The sequence below is a fragment of the Lepidochelys kempii genome, chromosome 8 (genome assembly GCF_965140285.1).
Source record: "Lepidochelys kempii isolate rLepKem1 chromosome 8, rLepKem1.hap1, whole genome shotgun sequence".
In the NCBI taxonomy this organism is placed as follows: domain Eukaryota; kingdom Metazoa; phylum Chordata; order Testudines; family Cheloniidae; genus Lepidochelys; species Lepidochelys kempii.
Genome location: NC_136387.1, coordinates 93,924,889 through 93,943,116, shown reverse-complemented (window position 1 = coordinate 93,943,116; position 18,228 = coordinate 93,924,889). Strand labels below are relative to the sequence as shown.

At 39.7% G+C, this 18,228-nt stretch overlaps 1 protein-coding gene across 22 annotated transcripts in view; it reads right to left on the bottom strand.

Annotated features, from left to right (window-relative positions):
- Positions 1-240: 240 nt before the first annotated feature.
- The window catches only part of DAB1 (DAB adaptor protein 1), a 677,908-nt gene continuing 659,920 nt past the window's right edge, over positions 241-18,228 (bottom strand). For 21 of the 22 annotated variants that reach the window (XM_073357549.2, XM_073357578.2, XM_073357571.2 and 18 more), the window contains 3 exons: positions 15,052-15,179; positions 13,950-14,048; positions 241-3,332 (listed from right to left, as the gene is read on the bottom strand). In XM_073357549.2, the coding sequence (XP_073213650.1) occupies positions 13,965-14,048; positions 15,052-15,179 (212 nt within the window). In that variant the 3' untranslated portion in view covers positions 241-3,332; positions 13,950-13,964. The remainder of the gene's footprint in view (positions 3,333-13,949; positions 14,049-15,051; positions 15,180-18,228) is intronic. The other variant, XM_073357567.2, reaches the window with a different exon arrangement.

Here is an 18,228-nt window from a genome sequence, read left to right as displayed (position 1 = left end):
TGCAATGGGCAGAGACTATGGAACAAATTAACTTGAAGGACAATGATTTTTTTAAACATTTTTATTTGTAACAGTATTACATGGTGTGTTACAGAAATTAATGGAAAATTTCTAAAAATTTGTTGGTTTTTTTGTTGAATGCATTACACAAAGTTAAAAATAATGTGTCCATATATGTTAACAAATGGTCATCATCTGAGGTAAAGTTAAAGTAGGTCTAGAAACATACTGCAACAGTCATTTTATCTTTCTCATCTTTATTAAAAAAATATGTGTCAGAATGCAGAAATAAAAATGAATGAAAACCACAGAGTAAACATTTTTGCAAAGAAGGTGCCCAGTACATTATTAGATGATAGGTTTCATCAGACACTTGGATGACTACTGTCTATCAAAATATTTTTCATGACATGTAAAGATCAAGAAACTTCTGGGGATGGTAACAGGATGTTGGGTGGGATTCCCTGGTTTTAAAATTTAAAGTGACAAATTTAGTGCTAGTGAAGGATGAGGGTTTAAACAATTGCACAAGCTGGATCTGTTATTTATCTACAATACTGGTACAGTGCAGACTCCCCACATTCCTCTGCATCTCAACTATCACAAGGAAGGGCAGTCTAGTGATAATAATATGGTAGCTATCAATGTATTTTAAAAAAATATTGGTTAAAAATAAAAAAATGCCCAATGACAATGTGTACTATGGTCTCTCATAAAACTGATCTTAAAATCCCAGCCTCATTTAGTTTGTACTACTTTTCCAATCTGAGCCCTACATATGTAATGTCAGTGGATTCACGGAGTCTTGACTCTGCTTTTCCTTCTCTTTAAACATTTTACTGCATAACTGAAAATGTCTTGACTATGGAAAGCTTTGAATGTTTATGAGGAAACAAAATTATTGTCTTCATGGTTCAATACCGCAAGACAAAACCTAAAAACTGTCGTATCGAGGAAGAAAGTAGCACCACTTATTGAGATCAAAATTATGAAAATATCCTTAAAAAAGAAATGCCCCGTGGAAATATTTTTTTCCTTATTTTAATCCCCAAACCACACAATCCATCTGGTTTTGATTTAACTCCTACAGTTAGAAAACTGTTTGCATCTTTCTTCTGATGTGAAAATATGACTTTGCTACAAGTGTCTCTACATGCCTATGGAATATGCACCAAACAATGACGGACCGGAGGATAAGATCTCTTCTCTGCATGGTCATTAGGTCTACCCATATGTAATATGTCATTCATATATCTTCGGTAACTCACAATTCTCTAGTTTAGCTAATTCAAAAGATCAGACTGGAACCATGAGATTTGGGTGTACATATCAACAATCACCAGTTCATCTTTCAGCTTTCTTTGTTTACAGTAAATATGCCGTCTTCTAAACCATTTTTAGCTTATATAGAGATGAAAGAAAGTAAAAGATTTACAACTCCAGGCCTATTTAAATCAATGACAGAAATATAAATCCTAATGTTTCAAGTTAAAAACAAAATCTGCGCAATAAGCCTAAAAACAGATTAATCAGTTGATTTCTTTAATATTTTTTTTTTAGTGTTAAACCACTAAATTCAATAGACTGTAACTGCATAGGAACACCAGGAAAACACATTTGACCTGTATAACAATTCTCTGTAGGGCAAAAATATATAGATTCTTTATGAAAATCATGTGCTAACATATGAACCCAAACACGGCACGTTTGCTTCATAAATGTAAAAAAAGGAGCTTTTTAATTCTTCTGCTCTGTGTGTAAACAGTTTGATGACTTCCATTTAGAGATTTCAGAATCAAAGAAATGTCTATGAAATGTGTTTTTTTTTTTTTTTAATGTGGAGAATGTATACTTGTGTGGAAAAATCTAGATCATAAAATCTTGCGTTCCCAGCAATTTTACGAGTTGCTGACAAGCAAATTGCTGTTGGCAGAGGCACTCCAGCCTCTCTGCCTATTGTAATAAGCATGTGAAAAAACATATGGGATGCAAAAACCACAAATTGGGTTTGCCACGCCTCCCAAGCACTGCAATTTGCTACCTTCTCTACAGTGTAATGGCATTATTAAAAGAATTTTCATAACATTTATATTTACAAAAAACTGGCAACTTTCATTTGAACTCCTTAAAGCCATTTCCCCTTAAACATTTAAAGAGTTTAACGGTGAGATTTTTTTCAAGTTATAAAATAAAAATCCCATTTGAATTTTCCGATGTACAAAAAGTGATAAAGATGAACAATTTGATCACAGAATCAGTTTGTTGTTCCAAAATTCATGCCGTCATTGTCCCATTTATTAAAGTCTGTTTCGTCTAAAATCCATAAACCAGAATTATACCAGAATTATTTGGCAAATGATTTTTTTCTTCAAAAATGGCACACAGAGAAGAAAACACTTGTCTGCATAGCATTACAGCAGCAAGATAGCGAAGAAATAAAAAATATTCCTTTACTGTACTTTGTTTTATGTGTTTCCTAGGAAATAACATATTTTTCACCTCTTTCATCAATGGGATTTGATGTCCTTTTTCCACCCACAGAATGAGTACTCAAACAGAAAGCAGCAATTCTTCCTCACGATGCGCTATAACTTAAAGGTCCATTTGGCAATGTTTTTCAACCAGGATGGATAATCAACACAGTTTGATTCTGCGGTTTCAAGTTAAGAATCATTTCCATAGGAGGCATTTTGCTGTTAAATTCTGTTACCCATACAAAACAACAGAATAGGAAATACAAAAAAATAACACAGCCTGTCTTTTTTTTTTAAAATATGCCAAGACGGAGGTGAGGTGGGGTGAGGGAGGGGAATATAATGTCAAGAGTAGCCTGATATAAATGACAATGAGAAACATGTCACCATGACATAAAAAGTGCAGACTTGTGCCTGAAAGGCTGTTGAATGATGATGCCACTGCTACATATGGATTCTGATTTTTTTGCTTAAAAGAAAAACAATGGCTAATACTTATTCAATTTCAAATGCCCGTTGTCCAGGTGGGAGGTATCGAAGAGGACAAAAGTTTAAATGAAGAACAAGGAGTAAGATTTCGTACTGTGGGTGCTCAGAACTCAGACGCTCGGCATGGTAAGCGGGGCTCGTTTTTATGTTTGTGCTGCCATAGAAATTTGCCATTCGTTGCCAAAAACTGTCAGGTACGTTTGGTAGGGCAATCCTCTATCCTTTGTCGGACAAGATCAATCGAAATCAAGCATAAGAGCCAAAAGGCCTGTCAGGTTGTAGATTTTCACTTGAGTCTTGAAGCACCACAAGCCTGTAATAATGCTATTTCTTAGGTCTGTTGATCTGGGCGTAGAGAGGTTCTGTTTCCTGAAGACAATAAAAATAAAAATAAGCAGAGATGTCTGAAGACGTTTTTAGAACATCTGCTTGTGAATAGCAATGCATCTAGAGAGAAAACCCAAAGGTAACAGCTAAGGAAATGTTTGCTTGCCTTCATGTGTTGAATGATTATGGCTTCCCAAAGGAATTTTTAAGAAAAAGCAATTCAACATTACATCAGAGAGAAGTTTCAGACATATACTGAGCCTCAATTAAACTTTACCATATGCACTGTACACTGGTTCTCAGGAGGTGTTGGTGAGTATGTGTGTGTGAAGAAATTCAGTAATAATTATATATCTAGATATTCTGAAGTTCATGGGCCAGATCCTTCAGTGGTGCAAATCACCATAACTCCACGGATTTCAGGCTAAGGATCTGGTCCAAACATTACAGCACAAAACATAGCTGGGTATTTTTATATGGTTGATATAGAACTAATGTTTGCTAACAGATAAATTGCTATTGTAAGATGACCTCATGACACTGCAATTAGATTTAAGATGAATAAACTTTACATTTCTACTATATATGTTATGAGTTCCGATATGAAAAACCATGAAAGTTAATTTTGCAGGGGTTAATGATAAGTCTAATTATACCACTACTGAAAGAAAGCATGCTGTTTTGCTCAACAGGTATTTTATTATGAATTTCTTAGAAATAGAAAACTGCCATGTCTTCAGAGTGATATTTCATATATCTGACACTGTGTTTTCTTGATACTATATTCATTCTGGCTGCAAGATATCGTAAGACTGCCCTCTACTTCATTTTCAGAAACTAATCTTTTAAACTGAGAATGACACCTCAAAAGAGAACGAGACAGGCAGAAAGGCTAATTAATGCCACATTGCATTAACTTTCCACACACAATATGATAAATATTCAAATACCATGGTATGAAGTTAAATTTAGCCGTTAGAATCAAATTCACATTACAGAGAGGACAGCAAAAGCTAACATGAAATAAATAAGTTATAGGGTTTGGCAAACTGAACAACTGGCCAATGGGGAATAAGAAAGCTTATTGTGTTGAGTTGGTGGCTACTCATTAGTTGCTAGCCATTACAGTTGCAAAGGTAACCTGCTGAATGTAAACCAACACACGCCTGTCTTCCTGAATCTGCACACACACAGCCTGAAGTATGAACTATCCACATCTCAAATCCTGGCCTCAGTGTAATGCCCAAGCTGCTGGTCTGTGTGCGAGGGAGTTTCTCTGGAGTTAAGAGAAGGAATCCTTCATTCCCATGTGAATTTGCAGGAGTCGAGCTTTTCCATGGATCCTATATAGCCTCAGCCTCAGTGTTGATTGTGCTTTTATGGAGGAACAATGGCTGGCTGGAACCAATTTTCTCACTTTCAGTCACTGCTGTGTCCCCCATTTGCAGAGATCCCACACACATCTAGGCTTCATGGCTCATGGGGATTTCACACTCCTGGTACAAACTCATAAAATCCTGCCCTACTGTTAAACTCTCCATGGCTGCAGACCAGTGGGATGTGGTTTTCCCATAATGTGTGAACTGCTTCCATACATCTCAGTGGAAGCCCATCTGTCTCTCTGTGCCCGTCTTCACTTTACTCCTCAAAACAGCTGTACGTTTCAAAGGTTCGAGCTGTCCCTCTCCTACCCATGCCAACCCCGAGCTAACTATGGCAACTGGTGAACAGTAAGAAAAATCTTCTCCTGAATGATTTGGTTAAGGGGTGAAGCAATTATCTACAGTCAGAAGCACACATATGTTGTGACCTTGAAAAACTGAAGGTACGCAGAAGAGGTGACCAGAAATATGGCTCATATGCTCTGTTCTGAAGAACACCCCACCTGCGCCGAATTTTCATGCACAGTCGACACAGAACTGGCAGAATGATCCTGGCTAGTCCAGAGAAAATCAGTACTAATAACATGAGAAATTTAACGCATGATAGGCCACTCTCCTGGCAGTTGCTGGTCCTGGGGTAGGGGAAAAAAAAGGGACAATTAACCCAGGACAAGAATTCCAGTTATTAAATGCTACAAAGAAAAAAAATCTCTGAAAATGTCGTGTGTGCTTATTAAAGCTGTCCTCAAATAGCTCTAACTTATGCAGATGCACTTAAGTGGCAGATCCACAAGATCTCACCGACCTTGTAATCATATAGGAGATTTACATATATGTCAGGATGAACTCTTCTTCAAGAGTTTCTCCAGCGTATTAGGCATAAAGAGGCAAAACATTAGATGTGCCTAACTTATTACTTTCACCCAGTGTTCATCTGGAACATACATTTAAGGTGGCCAAAGTAATCATAATGCCACTCTGATTTCATTTACATTTTTTTTTCTGTTCTCTCAGAGCCCTGGCAGATAAAGGATGGTGTTAGGCACTTTTGTCTCTCCTCCTTTAATAGGGTTTCCCTTACTAGTGCCAAAGCAAGATTCCAGCTGATCTCCTCAATAAGAAATTCTGTTTTTGTCAGAGACAGAGAATGATCTCCTAAGATTAGTCTGAGAAAATTCAGAGAGTGGTTGTTGACCATACCCAGCAGTGAAGAATTAACAGCAATGCTTTAGAGAGGAGCAAAGGACAGCACAAAGGGACAGAAAGGTCCTGAAAATAAAAAAATAAAAAAAGAAGAGAGGAGAGCAGATTCTAAAGAGCATGCTCATCTCATCCTCTCAAGACCACAGGTAGCCCCTCCTCACAAACACCACACATGTAGGGCTCTGTGGGTGTCCCTGCCAGACAGATGAGGGAAGCAGAAATGAAAAGCGGTCTTCTTACAGAGTGCATTCCTATCAAAACTCAGATGAAATACTACTTAAAGGCAACCAAACTTAATGATTCTCATAGCAGCATTAACCTTTACTCTAAGCTTTCTACCTTCCTCCCAATGAGGGATGGTAGGATATTGGTAACGGCAGAAAGAGCAAATGGGAGAATGACTCTTGAGTGAGGCTCCTGTCAGGGAAAATAGGAGCCTGAAAGTAGCACGGAGGGTTGACAGTTCATGTAGATGTCTTGAACCTCACAGAGTTTTCCCCTTGTATGAGACAGGACGGTTGGACCCAATGGCAATATCAGAAAAATGCTGGAATATCCAGTTCCTATAGGTAGGGCCCTACCAAATTCACGGCCATGAAAAACGCATCATGGACCGTGAAATCTGGTCTCCTCCTGTGAAAGCTGATCTTTTGTGTGCTTTTAGCCTAAACGATACAGATTTCACGGGGGAGAACAGCTTTTCTCAAATTGGGGGTCCTGACCCAAAAGGGAGTTGCGGGGGGGTTGCAAGGTTATTTTAGGGGGTTTGCGGCATTGCCACCCTTACTTCTGCGCTGCCTTCAGAGCTGGGAGGCCGGAGAGTAGCGGCTGTTGGTGGGGTGCCCAGCTCTGAAGGCAGCGCCCCGTCAGGAGCAGTGCAGAAGTAGGGGTGGCAAAACCGTACCATGCCACCCTTACACTGCGCTGCTGCCTTGAGAGCTGGGTGGTTGGGGAGTGGCAGCTGCTGACTGAGGGCTCAGCTCTGCAGACAGCAGGGCAGATGGCTCTGCCTTCAGAGCTGGGCTCCTGGCCAACAGCTGCCGCTCTCCAGCTGCCCAGCTCTGAAGGCAGAGCCACCAGCAGCAGCAGCGCAGAATTTAGGGTAACAGTACTGCAACAACCCCCTCCCTACAGTAACTTTGCGACCCCCCCCCAACTTCTTTTTGGGTCAGGATCCCAACAATTACACCATCGTAAAATTTCAGATTTAAATAGCTGAAATCATGACATTTACTATTTTTAAAATCCCATGACCGTGAAATTGATTAAAATGTACAGTGAATTTGGTAGGGCCCTAACTATAGGGGGAAACTGAGCTTCTGTGCACTGAACAGAAATGGATACTTCTTTTTTATTGCTAAATATTACTTGAAGTGTTCCATTGACATTAAGATGTGCAGTTTATCATAGATGCTTTAAAAAGTGACTCTCCCAATCCATATTTGCAATCAATAATCAAATTAGTGTTTGGCTCAACCCTACTCAGATGCCAGTGTATGGTTACTTATTGTGGACAGTGTCTGTTAAATACAAATGACTGTGATTATAAATGTTCAATGAAAAAGGATATGGGCACCCAAGTCAATTATTTGAGAAAAGGGCCTGGCCTATTAGGAAGTAGGTCCAAAATGTTCAAAGATAGGTGCCTGAAATGAGACATCTAAATCCATATCTGGGAAACTAAAGTAGTACCCTGTATTTAGAGGTGATGAGTGCCAATCTCACTAGGAACTGTGGATATTCAGTACCTCTGAAAATCTGGCCATTTATTTAGGTCCATAACTTTAGGCCCCCAAGTTTAAAGAAGTTTGGCCTACTTACCCTTGATTGCAATGAACAGTATGTTTTTCAAAAAATAACTACATATTTTTGTTGAAGTTATACCTCATACTTCAATATTTCTTTTTAAGGGGTGTTTTTTGTAATAATTGATACCAAAAGCAAACAACATACATTTATTTGGGTGACTGTTCACAGCTCTGGCTTAGAACTGTATCAGCTAACTGGATGTAAACATTATAAACATAATTCCATTTTTAATGTATTACTAATATGTTCTCCTCAAACAAATCAGTTACCGTAGGGCATAATCAACAAGTGTCGGTATCAGGGTGGGTTTGTGATGTGAGAGTATGCACAAGACTTGCGGGTGTTCATTGGCAACTTTCTGCAGTCCTCAAGTGATCATTTCAATATACATTGTACATGTACAATGCTGCATAAAAGATGCATTACATTCTACAGTTGCTGTCCTCTCAGATTTCTTTAACCTCGCTCCTCTCATGCAGATTTTCAGCACAGGGTTTTCCTTCTGGCTAGGTGATCAGTAAGCACAATCTCAGCAGATAAGCTTCATGAAATGAGACTGGACTTTCTGATCATCCAGCCTGTGCTGAGAATCTGCAGCAGAAAAGGGAGGTTAAGGGAATCTGGGAGAACAGCACTCTGGAGTGTAATGTGTCTTTGATACAACATGCTTTGTGTGTATAAAACCCAGATTCAGTAAACCAGGCTCTAAGGGACCTGACAGCAGTCAAAAAGTATAAACCCTGGTGTAATAGAAGGGCTTGTCCTATTCTTCTACTGATGCTTAAGTTATTTCAAAATAACTTCAATTGTGTTTAAATTCCAGTAGCTGTGTAAATTTTACTCCAATCATCTATTTAGTTAATATTATTTGATATTCAGTGTTTTGGATGTTATAGTGACTATATCAGACTGGAAACATTTTCCAATGTCCAACATTTAATTAACTATTAGAATTTTAAAAGGCAAGTCACTTAGTATCTTAGTACAGACAACTGTGAGGACAATCCAGAAAGAAAATCCCACCCTCTTGGTCCTGGTGTAATTTAGGGTTGCTATGTAGAATTGCACTGCTGCTATTTTTTTTCCTGTTCAGGTTCTTTGGAGAATACCATGGTGAAGAGGTGACTGGGCCTGCAAAGGGCAAAATGGGACTCTTCATGATTTCCTTTCAGTGGACGTTCCAGAGTTTACAGCCAACTGCAGGGAAGGAGCTACCACCAACCCTACGAGTTTCTATCTAGGCTCTGATTGAGTTTATTGAATTAAGCTGAACTGATGGATCCTGGAAAGAGGTCTCTGAGATGTTGTGAGTCTATTCTGTTCTGAGATTCCTAATACAATGCCAGAACCTTGAAGTTGATGGAAAGCCAGGGCACGCTGGGCAGCATCAATGTATTATACCCTCTATGGTTCATCATCTTGCTTAGCATGGATTAACAGCTGGCTTATAATAGTCCATCCTGGAACTGATAAACCCAGTAAGTACTTTTGTCAAGGAGGATACATGTTGTTTTCTGACCACCCAGAGATGGAAGCCAGGAGTCAACCAGCTAATTGTTGGACTACTGACATATGTCAGTGATGACAACAGCATCATGAGTTTGACTTATTTCAAGATCTTATAGTTGTCTGCACACACCTCAGACAGCAGTTGCAGAGCTTTTCTAGGAAGGATTGCTCCAGGAGAACGTGATCAGCTCTAGCCACAAATATTTTGAAGATTTGCCGAGAATCACTTCTAAGATTCACATACATGAACACTGGGTAACAAATCATTGCATCCGTATTTGTTCCATTACTTTAAATAGCTTGTGTTGAAATAACCATGGTGCCAAAGAACATCTTACACTTTTTCAGAGCTTGCTCACTGTCAGACCTTACTCTTCTTTAGGAATTAGTCCCAATAGTCCACAAAGGACTGTATTATTTTTGTGGTACTAGGATATCAGGGACTAGGGTTCAGATTCAAATGACCTAGAAGAATTACTTCCACAGTTAACATGTATATTCTTGAGATGCCAGTCATGGATGAACCAAATACATTGATGTCAAAAAGCCAAAGGTCCCTTTGTCCCTTCTCACACTCTTACTTGCATTGACTTTCACCACTGAAACTATCCAGTGTTGCTTGATAATAGATCAATATGCTGATAAAGATTACAAGTCCCTGCTGATGTAGAGTTAGTGGCTGAACTTGAAATATACTGAGGACCAGCAACTTCCGCATCAGTAAGAGTTGCAGGTACTCAACATATCTCAGGATCAGTCCCATACTTTTTATACATGGTGATGGTATCCACAGGGACTAAAGCAGAATAACTGAAAATCCCTTTTCTATTGTCAATACTGCTTTGACTAGGCAACGGAGAAGTAAGATATGTAGCTTATTTTACAGAATTTTAGCTAAACAAATATTTTCTTTTTTCTTCCCCTTTCACTTTGGTAATCTAGAAAGAGAAATAGGATTATGCCACCTCAAGCATAAATCAAAACCCAGCTAATGAAAGCATTCTTTTTATACACTGTTTTTCTCCTCCTTTCTGTACAATCACTTCACAAATTTGCTTTTCTCAACTAGAGAGAAAATGACTGGATTAAATTCTTATTAGGAATAGCTCTGCAGATACTCAAGCTTCCTTTAGCTGTGAAGTCAGGCCTGCCTGCTTTTGGTCTCAAACAACAGTGGGGCAAAGATTTAACTTATCAATAAATACCAGATTTACCTAAGCACTCAACAGCCATTACTAAACAAGTTAGTTGTGACAACAGCTGCTGTGTGATAAGAAGTTGGAAAGATTCAGTTTAAAACTACAAGAGGATGAGAGGAGAAATACAGACATGGAGATAGCAACTGAAAAATGCCAATTTAGTTTAAACGAGAACACCTAAGACTGCAAGGAACTGAGAAACCAAACGGTTAACATAGGAAATAAATCAGATTAAGAAATATCAGTTGGTGACTATACTCTACCTGAATACACTGAGATAGAAGATATTATATGTGCAGAGCTGATTATGAAGATGCTGGGAACAGATAAATTCTGAAATCCCTTCATAATGCATCATAGAATGTTCTGTTCTTGGAAAGGACAAGGTGGGTGAGGTAATGTCTTTTATTGGACCAGCTTCTGCTGGTGAAAGAGACAAGTTTTTGAGCTATACAGAATTCTTCTGGTCTGAAAATGAGTTTTGTGTAGCTCAAAAGCTTGTCGCTTTCACCAACAGAAGCTGGTCCAATAAAAGATATTACCTCACCCACCTTGTATTGCTAATATCCTGGGACCAACACAGCTAAAACAACACTGCAAACAAAATGTTCTTGGGAAGTCCACTCATCCCACTTGTATATTATGCGATTCTTGCAATAAAGAACTAGGTTCTGAAATGACCATGTGATCTCATCTACCTTTTAATGTAAAAAGCCAGCCTCTACACAGACTGTAATCCTAGGTCTTCTTTTGTACTAGAATATGTTTCTCATTACAATGAGGCTAAAAAATGCTTGGCCTGACATATATGCTATTTTACGTGTTGAATTAAAAATTCTCCTTGGAGTCTCTCCAGAACTTAGGCCTTCCCTCCCCCACCCCATCATTGATGATACAATGTTTCTGTGTAAGAGGAACTGATCCTAGCAAGTGGATTTCTTCTAGTCTGCTGTTGAATGGTACTGAATTGAGACCCTATGGTATTTAGATTGTAAGCTCTTTGGGGCAGGGACTGCATTTTTGTTCTGTGTTTGCATACTGTGTACCACAACAGGGCCCTGGTCCATGACTAGAGCCCCTAGACATGACTACAATACAAATAATAAATAACAATGATATTTTATAATGCCCAGAGTTATATGATGTAATGATAATGTGTGTTAACTTGAATAGGTTGAATTGTGAAACATGTACTTTTGGCTAGGCCCAAAATGAATGACAACATTGAAATCAACCAGAAGTTGTGGTTATAATTTGTATCCCTGTAGTGTCTAGGAGCCCTAGTTCTCTCCATTGTGCTTGGCAATATAAAAACAGAACAAAAAGACATCTCTGCCACAAGGAGTGTACAATCTAATGTAGTATGTAACAATCGACTTTGATGGTTGTCACAAGCAACCTGCAGTAGCCTTGATAGCAAAACTTGTATGAAATGCACGAGCCATCTTTGTATCAGTCAACAAACGAGAAGGAGGAACTCTTCATTACTGTCAGATAGTTCTGAAAATTATCTTGACCCTGATAATCATCAATAAACATTTGTTCATAAATCTGTAGATGTACTTTGCAGAGACACTGTAATATGGGGAGAAGGCCCAGATCTTCAACCTCCAATTAAAGTTCACAATGGGGGAATCCTGGAAAGGTACAAAGCTGGCATAGCTGGCTTATTGCCAGCCTCTAGCGGTACCCGACTCCCCAGTGCAGGGGTTGTGTCAATGCTGGCTGGGGCAGAAGGGAGCAGAAAAAGGTGGATCTGAATTACCATGTGGTCCACCAACCCCTGCTGGTGGAATGATCCTTAGGGAGCAACTCTAGCTCATTTAAATTAGCCTTCTGGGTGCTCTGACTTGACCTGTGGTGGATTCTACCACTTGAACATCTTTGGACCCAAATTTAGGGAGGCATAAAGATGGCTTAGAGCCACTTTTGCTTCCCCTCACACTCATCCTTATGCCGCTGAAGACTGGTGTGATGCTTTTTGCACTGCATTATTTATGGTTAGTAAATAGTCGAAATATCCCCAAAATTTACCAAAGCAAAGTTATCTTAAATTCTTTCACCAGATTTAATATATTAAGCAAGTGGGCTCCTAAAGCAACTATTCATTTTCAGAAGAGACAACTTATTTATGCTTAAGATACATAAGTAGCTGTTGAATATAGTGCAGTATCTAGACAAAAATGAAAATTATTCTATCAATGTAAGGGATTTGTTCCAGCAGCAGTGTGCTGAGAAACAGAAGCTATAGTAAGTCACATATTTGAGTGTTAAAAAAATATGAATGACAAAAGAGCACAGCTAATTAAACATATTCTTCAAATCGTAACGTTAAAACATATTTGGATGGAAAGACAATGCTCAACAACCGGAATCACTGTAGCTTCACTGTCTCTTTGCAAAACATATATACTGGACTGCAAATATCTCTGAGTGTCTCACAGAACTTTCACTAAGTGCTACATTTCCAATGTGTTCTGTAAGGAAAAAGATGCAAAGATCATCTCCCCCATATAACTGGATTTAACACTGTTTTGTGTCCTGGTCAAATAATGAAAATCATCATACCTAAAATGTGCATATGTAAAATCGCCATCACTTCCTGATGGTTTTAATTTGACATTGGAGATAAAAAGCCAAAAACTTCAACTTCAGTGTTACATTTTTGATACACAGATGATAATAAATGGAGTTCTTCAACTGCTCTACCACACTGATTTAGGGGGACGTGCGGGCACATCTTTATTTATTTATTTTTTAAAATTCCTTCCAGTGAGCAAGTTGTTTTATTCCACTGAATCTGTTACATCTGTGCAAATACCAGTATCATTTTTATCTAAGATAAACTTCTGCACAACATATTGAGGTTTACTAGTAATAGCTGAAATTTCTGTATTTACTCCCTAAAATTCTGACATCACTTAAAAACAAGTCTGCACTCACAGTACATTTGTTTGAACCAGTGATACTCAGACCTCATGATTCAGGAGCCAAATTAGTGATCAACATTACCCGAAGGAGCCACAGCGGTGTGAACTCATTGTTTCATTTACTACAGTACTATTCATATTTAAACAGTGTGACTGGAAATATCTAATTTATGTGTGTATTTTTTTTTCCTCACAGCAAATAAGTTAATAACTTAATGCAAGTTGATAACTTAAATGGCTAATAACATAGTAAAAGCCTCCTGATCAGTTCATAACTTAGACCGGTTAATAATTAAATCACACACGATTTTAATATCAGGTGCTGCAAAGAGCCGCAGGAGACGCATTAAAAAGCCGCTTGCGGCTCGCCAGTTGCAGAGTATCACTGGTTTAAAGCATGTAGGCAGCTGTAACAGAGAGGTGCACAACGTGAAACACTTAGCAAACGGCAAAAGCCATGCAAACCACTGAGGATGAGGAATAAATAGGGGGTGGGAGTGGAGAGGGAAAGGGAATGATGTAGTAAAGGAAAAATAAATGATGCATCCATGGGAGCGATGGTAGGCATTGGTAAAAGAATAAGTGAACACCTCAAGATGGAAAGAGAAAAAAAGGACAGATACCTACCCCAACCTGCGCTATCTAGCTACCGACCTGTGGACTTATAGTATCACCAGTAGGCTCACCAAATGGATCACTGTTGGAAGAGGCCTGAGATCCATCAGGCTAGAATACAAGAACATAACACCTTTTTTCTCAACAACAGGAAGTGAAAAGGCAGTAAGAGGTTATTTTCATGCTAGGGACACATTCTATCACGTGCAGCTACTGTACGTTTTAAAACACAAAGGGTGAGATCCTACAATTAATGTGCTTTCAAAATTTGCAAGGACTTCAAATGGGTGTTGCATACATAAAGGCACTGATTTAATGCCTGTTGAAGGTGATAAAAGAGATGCCACGACTGCAATAGGCATTGGTCAGACCCAAAATGACTGCAGGCCCAGTCCCTGAAAGCAGATCTTTGACTAAATTCATGAGCAAATCTATGTGAATCAGAGAGAGTCTAATCTTGTGTAATTTATGCCCTCTTCTATCCCCTCTGCATGTAAATTACAGCAATTTGGGCTCTGTCTAGCCTTTCTTTGACTTAAACTCAAAGCCAATTACCAGAGCATTTTATGACATACAATCCCCATTTAGCCAACCTTTGACTTTGGCCCACTGAGTCTCACTAAGTGTAATGGAATCTTAATGGAGAAAAATCATATACTAAAGGCCCACAGGTAAGGTATGTAACAAGAATAGCAACTAGCAAGAAAATGTAAGAATGTGTAAGTCAGTGTGGGCCACAGTGTTTTAACATATATACTCTTACACCTTCTTCTGCTTCCTTGGCATGTATGTTACATCAACCTGAAGTCCCTTACACATCCGTAAGTGGTGTAAGTACTTTTATGGATGTTTGAGGGTAACTAACTTACACCGCTTTACATATCACCTCGGAGTTTGGCTCCTTAATATGAATACATACTATTGTAAATATCTTGTTAATGTTCGATAGCTATCAAACCCATACTTGGAAATGAACGTTCTCTGCAACTTCCCTTAAAAAAAATCCACCAATCCTGTTGAAAAATCTATTTGACATTTCCAGCTAACTTTCAGTTACTCCCTGATATTTTCTAGCTAGAAAAGTCTAGTTAGTATTAGGAGTCATGCTACTCACAGCCTCCTGCTCTTCACTTTTGCTTGGGCTTTCAAACCCCTCTTCGAAGAGGTCATCTGCAGTAGGATCACTGGTATGAGACACGGATGATTTTGATGGAGAACTCTGTCTAGGAGCAGGGGTTGGAGCTAAACAAAGATGACGGCAATAATAATAGGAAATCAATTCATTAAATTTGTTCAGATGGACACACTATTGAAAATCTAGTCATACTTAAACCCCCCAATTATATTATTCCTAAATTGCTTGTTTTCTGCTAAGATGTGTTTTGTAAAATGAAGCAAACAAAATCATAGTCTATAGACTGAAAATTATAACAAAAATGTCACCAACTCCTTATTTTTATTCCGAGCTTTAAATTCATTTACCCCAACATAAGAAAACTCCACAAATCAGTGTTCGAATTCTGTGATTTGAAACAAACAAACTTAATGTAAAACCTATTTCCTCTGTCAGCCTTTTCAGAAACTAGGATGTTTGTTTTTAGACCAGATGGATGTCGGGGGAGTTTTTGACCAAAAAGAAATTTCAAATGCCAAGAAAAAGATATTGATGGTGGATCTTTAGGTAGACTGAAAACACAGGGCTTGTCTATATGGAGAGACAGTGCACGGAAAGCCGGGTTGTAAATCGGCTGCACTCTAGCCTGAAATAGCAGTAGGTCAAAGCACTCTACAGAACGAATAGTGCATGGCAGCAGCATCCACCCAGAATCAAAGAGAATCATAGAAGATTAGGGTTGGAAGAGACCTCAGGAGGTCATCTAGTCCAACCCCCTGCTCAAAGCAGGACCAACCCCAACTAAATCATCCCAGCCAGGGCTTTGTCAAGCCAGGCCTTAAAAACCTCTAAGGATGGAGATTCCACCACCTCCCTAGGTAACCCATTCCAGTGCTTCACCACCCTCCTAGTGAAATAGTGTTTCCTAATATCCACTCTAGACCTCCCCCACTGCAACTTGAGACCATAGCTCCTTGTTATGTCATCTGACACCATTGAAAACAGCCTGGTTCCAACCTCTGGAACTCCCCTTCAGGTAGTTGAAGGCTGCTATTAAATCCCCCCTCACTCTTCTCTTCTGCAGGTTAAATAAGCCCAGTTCCCTCAGCTTCTCCTCATAAGTCATGTGCTCCAGCTCCTTAATCATTTTCGTTGCCTTCCGCTGGACTCTCTCCAATTTGTCCACATCCTTTCTGTAGTGGGGGGCCCCAAACTGGATGCAATACTCCAGATGTGGCCTCACCAATGCCCAATAGAGGGGAATAATCACTTCCCTCAATCTGCTGGCAGCACTCCTACTAATGCAGCCCAATATGCCGTTAGCCTTCTTGGCAACAAGGGCACACTGTTGACTCACATCCAGCTTCTCGTCCACTGTAGCCTCCCGGGTCTTTTTCTGCCAAACTGCTGCTTAGCCAGTTGGTCCCCAGCCTGTAGCGGTGCATGGGATTCTTCCATCCTAAGTGCAGGACTCTGCACTTGTTCTTGTTGAACCTCATCAGATTTCTTTTAGCCCAATCCTCCAATTTGTCTAGGTCACTTTGGACCCTGTCCCTACCCTCCGGCATATCTACCTATCCTCCCAGCTTAGCGTCATCCACAAACTTGCTGAGGGTGTAGTCCATCCCATCATCCAGATCATTAATGAAGATGTTAAACAAAACCGGCCCCAGGACTGACTCCTGGGGCATTCTGCTTGATACCAGCTGCCAACTAGACATCGAGCCGTTGATCACTACTGGTTGAGTCCTACGATCTAGCCAGCTTTCTATCCACCTTATAGTACATTCATCCAATCCATACTTTTTTAACTTGCTGGCAAGAATACCGTGGGGATCGTAACAAAAACTTGCTAAAGTCAAGATATATGACATCCACTGCTTTCCCCATATCCACAGAACCAGTTATCTCATCATCAAAGGCAATCTGATTGGTCAGGCATGACTTGCCCTTCGTGAATCCATGTTGACTGTTCCTGATCACCTTCCTCTCCTCCCAGTGCTTCCAAATGGATTCCTTGAGGACCTGCTCCATGATTTTTCAGCGACTGAGGTGAGGCTGACCGGTTTGTAGTTCCCCGGATTCTCCTTCTTCCCTTTTTTAAAGATGGGCACTATATTTGCCTTTTTCCAATTGTCCGAGACCTCCCCCGATCACCTTGAGTTTTCAAAGATAATGGCCAATGGCTCTGCAATCACATCAGCCAACTCCCTCAGCACCCTTGGATACATTGCAATCGGCCCCATGGACTTGTGTATGTCCAGCTTTTCTAAATAGTCCTTAACCTGTTCTTTCACCACTGAGGGCTGCTCACCTCCTCCCCATACTGTGCTGCCCAGTGCAGCAGTCTGGGAGCTGACCTTGTCTGTGAAGACCAAGGCAAAAAAAGCATTGAGTACTTCAGCTTTTTCCACATCATCTGTCACTAGGTTGCCTCCCCCATTCAGTAAAGGTCCCACACTTTCCCTGACCTTCTTCTGGTTGCTAACATACCTGTAGAAACCCTTCTTGTTACCCTTCACATCCTTTCCTAGCTACAGCTCCAATTGTGCTTTACACCCCTGCATGGTTGAGCAATATTTTTATACTCCTCCCTAGTCATCTGTCCAAGTTTCCACTTCTTGTAAGCTTCCTTTTTGTGTTGTAAGCTCACCGAAGATTTCTCTGTTAAGCCAACCTGGTCACGTGCCATATTTGCTATTCTTTCTGCACATTGGGATGGCTTGCTGGGCTGTTCTCAGTGGTGGCAGATGACAGATTATTTAGTTGGTGTTGGTCCTGCTTTGAGTCTTCTATGATTAGTGTTATTAAGTTCAATCTAGCTTCTATGCAACTCAATAGACACCTGTTGGCTTCCATGGGAGTTAGATCTATACCAGTGTTAGCACTCGTATAATGGAATCTCTTTATAAACAATTTTTTGCAACTCCACAGTATTAGCACATTTATGCACCTAGAGTGAAATTCACTCCAGTACAGAGGGCCTGAAGAAGGCCTATTCAACACTTAAATCCTACTGAAGTCTCCAAAAATACAGCTGGAGTGGGACTTAAAATGGCCCCCTGTAGGGATGAATTTCACGCCTACTGAGTGAATATTTTCTCATCAATATTTTTAATATTTTCCAAACCAGTTTAAATGTGCTTAGTTTAGGCATATTTTGAAGAGCAGACCTAT